The sequence below is a fragment of the Fonticula alba genome (assembly GCF_000388065.1).
Source record: "Fonticula alba strain ATCC 38817 unplaced genomic scaffold supercont2.6, whole genome shotgun sequence".
In the NCBI taxonomy this organism is placed as follows: Eukaryota; order Rotosphaerida; family Fonticulaceae; genus Fonticula; species Fonticula alba.
This window is the reverse complement of record NW_009242976.1, coordinates 1,051,988-1,053,202: the sequence shown is the minus strand read 5'-3', so window position 1 is coordinate 1,053,202 and position 1,215 is coordinate 1,051,988. Positions and strand designations below refer to the sequence as shown.

General features: G+C 65.2%; 1 protein-coding gene across 1 annotated transcript in view; it reads right to left on the bottom strand.

Moving 5' to 3' along the window:
• H696_03904 (serine/threonine protein kinase) overlaps positions 1-1,215 on the bottom strand; it is a 6,047-nt gene continuing 4,832 nt past the window's right edge. The window contains exons 8-10 of the mRNA XM_009497765.1: positions 788-993; positions 500-626; positions 1-325 (exon numbers count right to left, since the gene is read on the bottom strand). Coding sequence (XP_009496040.1) covers positions 135-325; positions 500-626; positions 788-993 — 524 coding nt within the window. The 3' untranslated portion in view covers positions 1-134. The remainder of the gene's footprint in view (positions 326-499; positions 627-787; positions 994-1,215) is intronic.

The following is a 1,215-nucleotide window of genomic DNA, read 5'->3' as shown; positions in this document are numbered from 1 at the left end:
CTCCCCATCCTCTCTGACCCCCTCTCTTCTAGGGGGGGAGAGGGAGAAAGACTCATGGAGAAGGGCCGGATGGCCCATCAACCGGGAGGGGTTGTGGGCTGGGCGAACATGGCCGGGCGCTTCACGTGATGTCCCTACTGCCTGACCAGTGTCTCAACTGATGAGGCCATCGGCCGTTGTTTGAAACTCTGTGTCCAGCACGAGGTCGCAAGGCCGATGATGAGGAAGACCGTCGGGTCGGTGCAGGGGTAGCGAATGGCGACCTGAGTGGTTGGCGGCCTCTCGCCACGGAGGACGCCCTGAATCAGGTCGTCGCGGGGGCAGCCTTTGGGGAGGAACGAAGGGTGGGGCGGGGGCGGGGGCGGGGAGCCGGACGAAGAAAGTGTGTAAGTGCGCGAGGTAAGACGGGGGGCGGGGGGAGGGAAGAGGGCGAGGAGAGGATGAAGGCAGGGCGGTAGAAGGGAGAAAGAAAGGCGCGCCGCCAGACTGAGACACTCACCGGACCAGGCCTTCTTGGTGGAGACCAGCTCCCAAAGGATGATGCCGAGAGCATAGATATCGGCGGCGAAGAGCTGCATGCGAGAGGCATCACCCAGGGGAGTCTTGGTGAGGAGCTGCTCGAGGACCTATTGCCGGGAGTCGATACAGCAGCCGGGGCAAAGGGAGGGATGTGCGTGCAAGTGTGAGTGTATGCGTCAGAGGGGTTTGGGGAGGGAGAACGAAAGAGGGAGAGAGGGACAAGACAGGGGCATTTGGGGAAAGAGCGAGAGGCGCAGAGGGGACGCACCTCCGGAGGAGCATAGGAGAGGCTGGCCCCGCGGGCGAAGATGGTCGAGGTCAGGGTCGACGACCGATCGACTGACTGGGCAAGGCCGAAATCCCCGAGGCACGCATTCAGGCCGCCCGTCTCGGGGTCCATGTGGAGGAAGATATTCCCCGGCTTCAAGTCGCGGTGGGCAATCCCCTGCGAGTGGACATACGCCAGACCTGAGACTGGGATGGGGTGGCCCCGCCGGGGGGGGGGGGGGGGGGGGGGGGGGGGGGGGTCAGCGCGGTAGCCGGGGTCGGCGGCAGCAAAGAGGCGGGGGAGGGCGCACTGATCTGAGTGGCCAGGCTTTTGGCGGTCGGCAAGCTGATGTCGCCCGGGCGCTCGGAGCTGAGGAGGCCCTGGTTGCGCCTCCAGTCGTACAGCTTCATCACCAAAGCCTTGGGGCT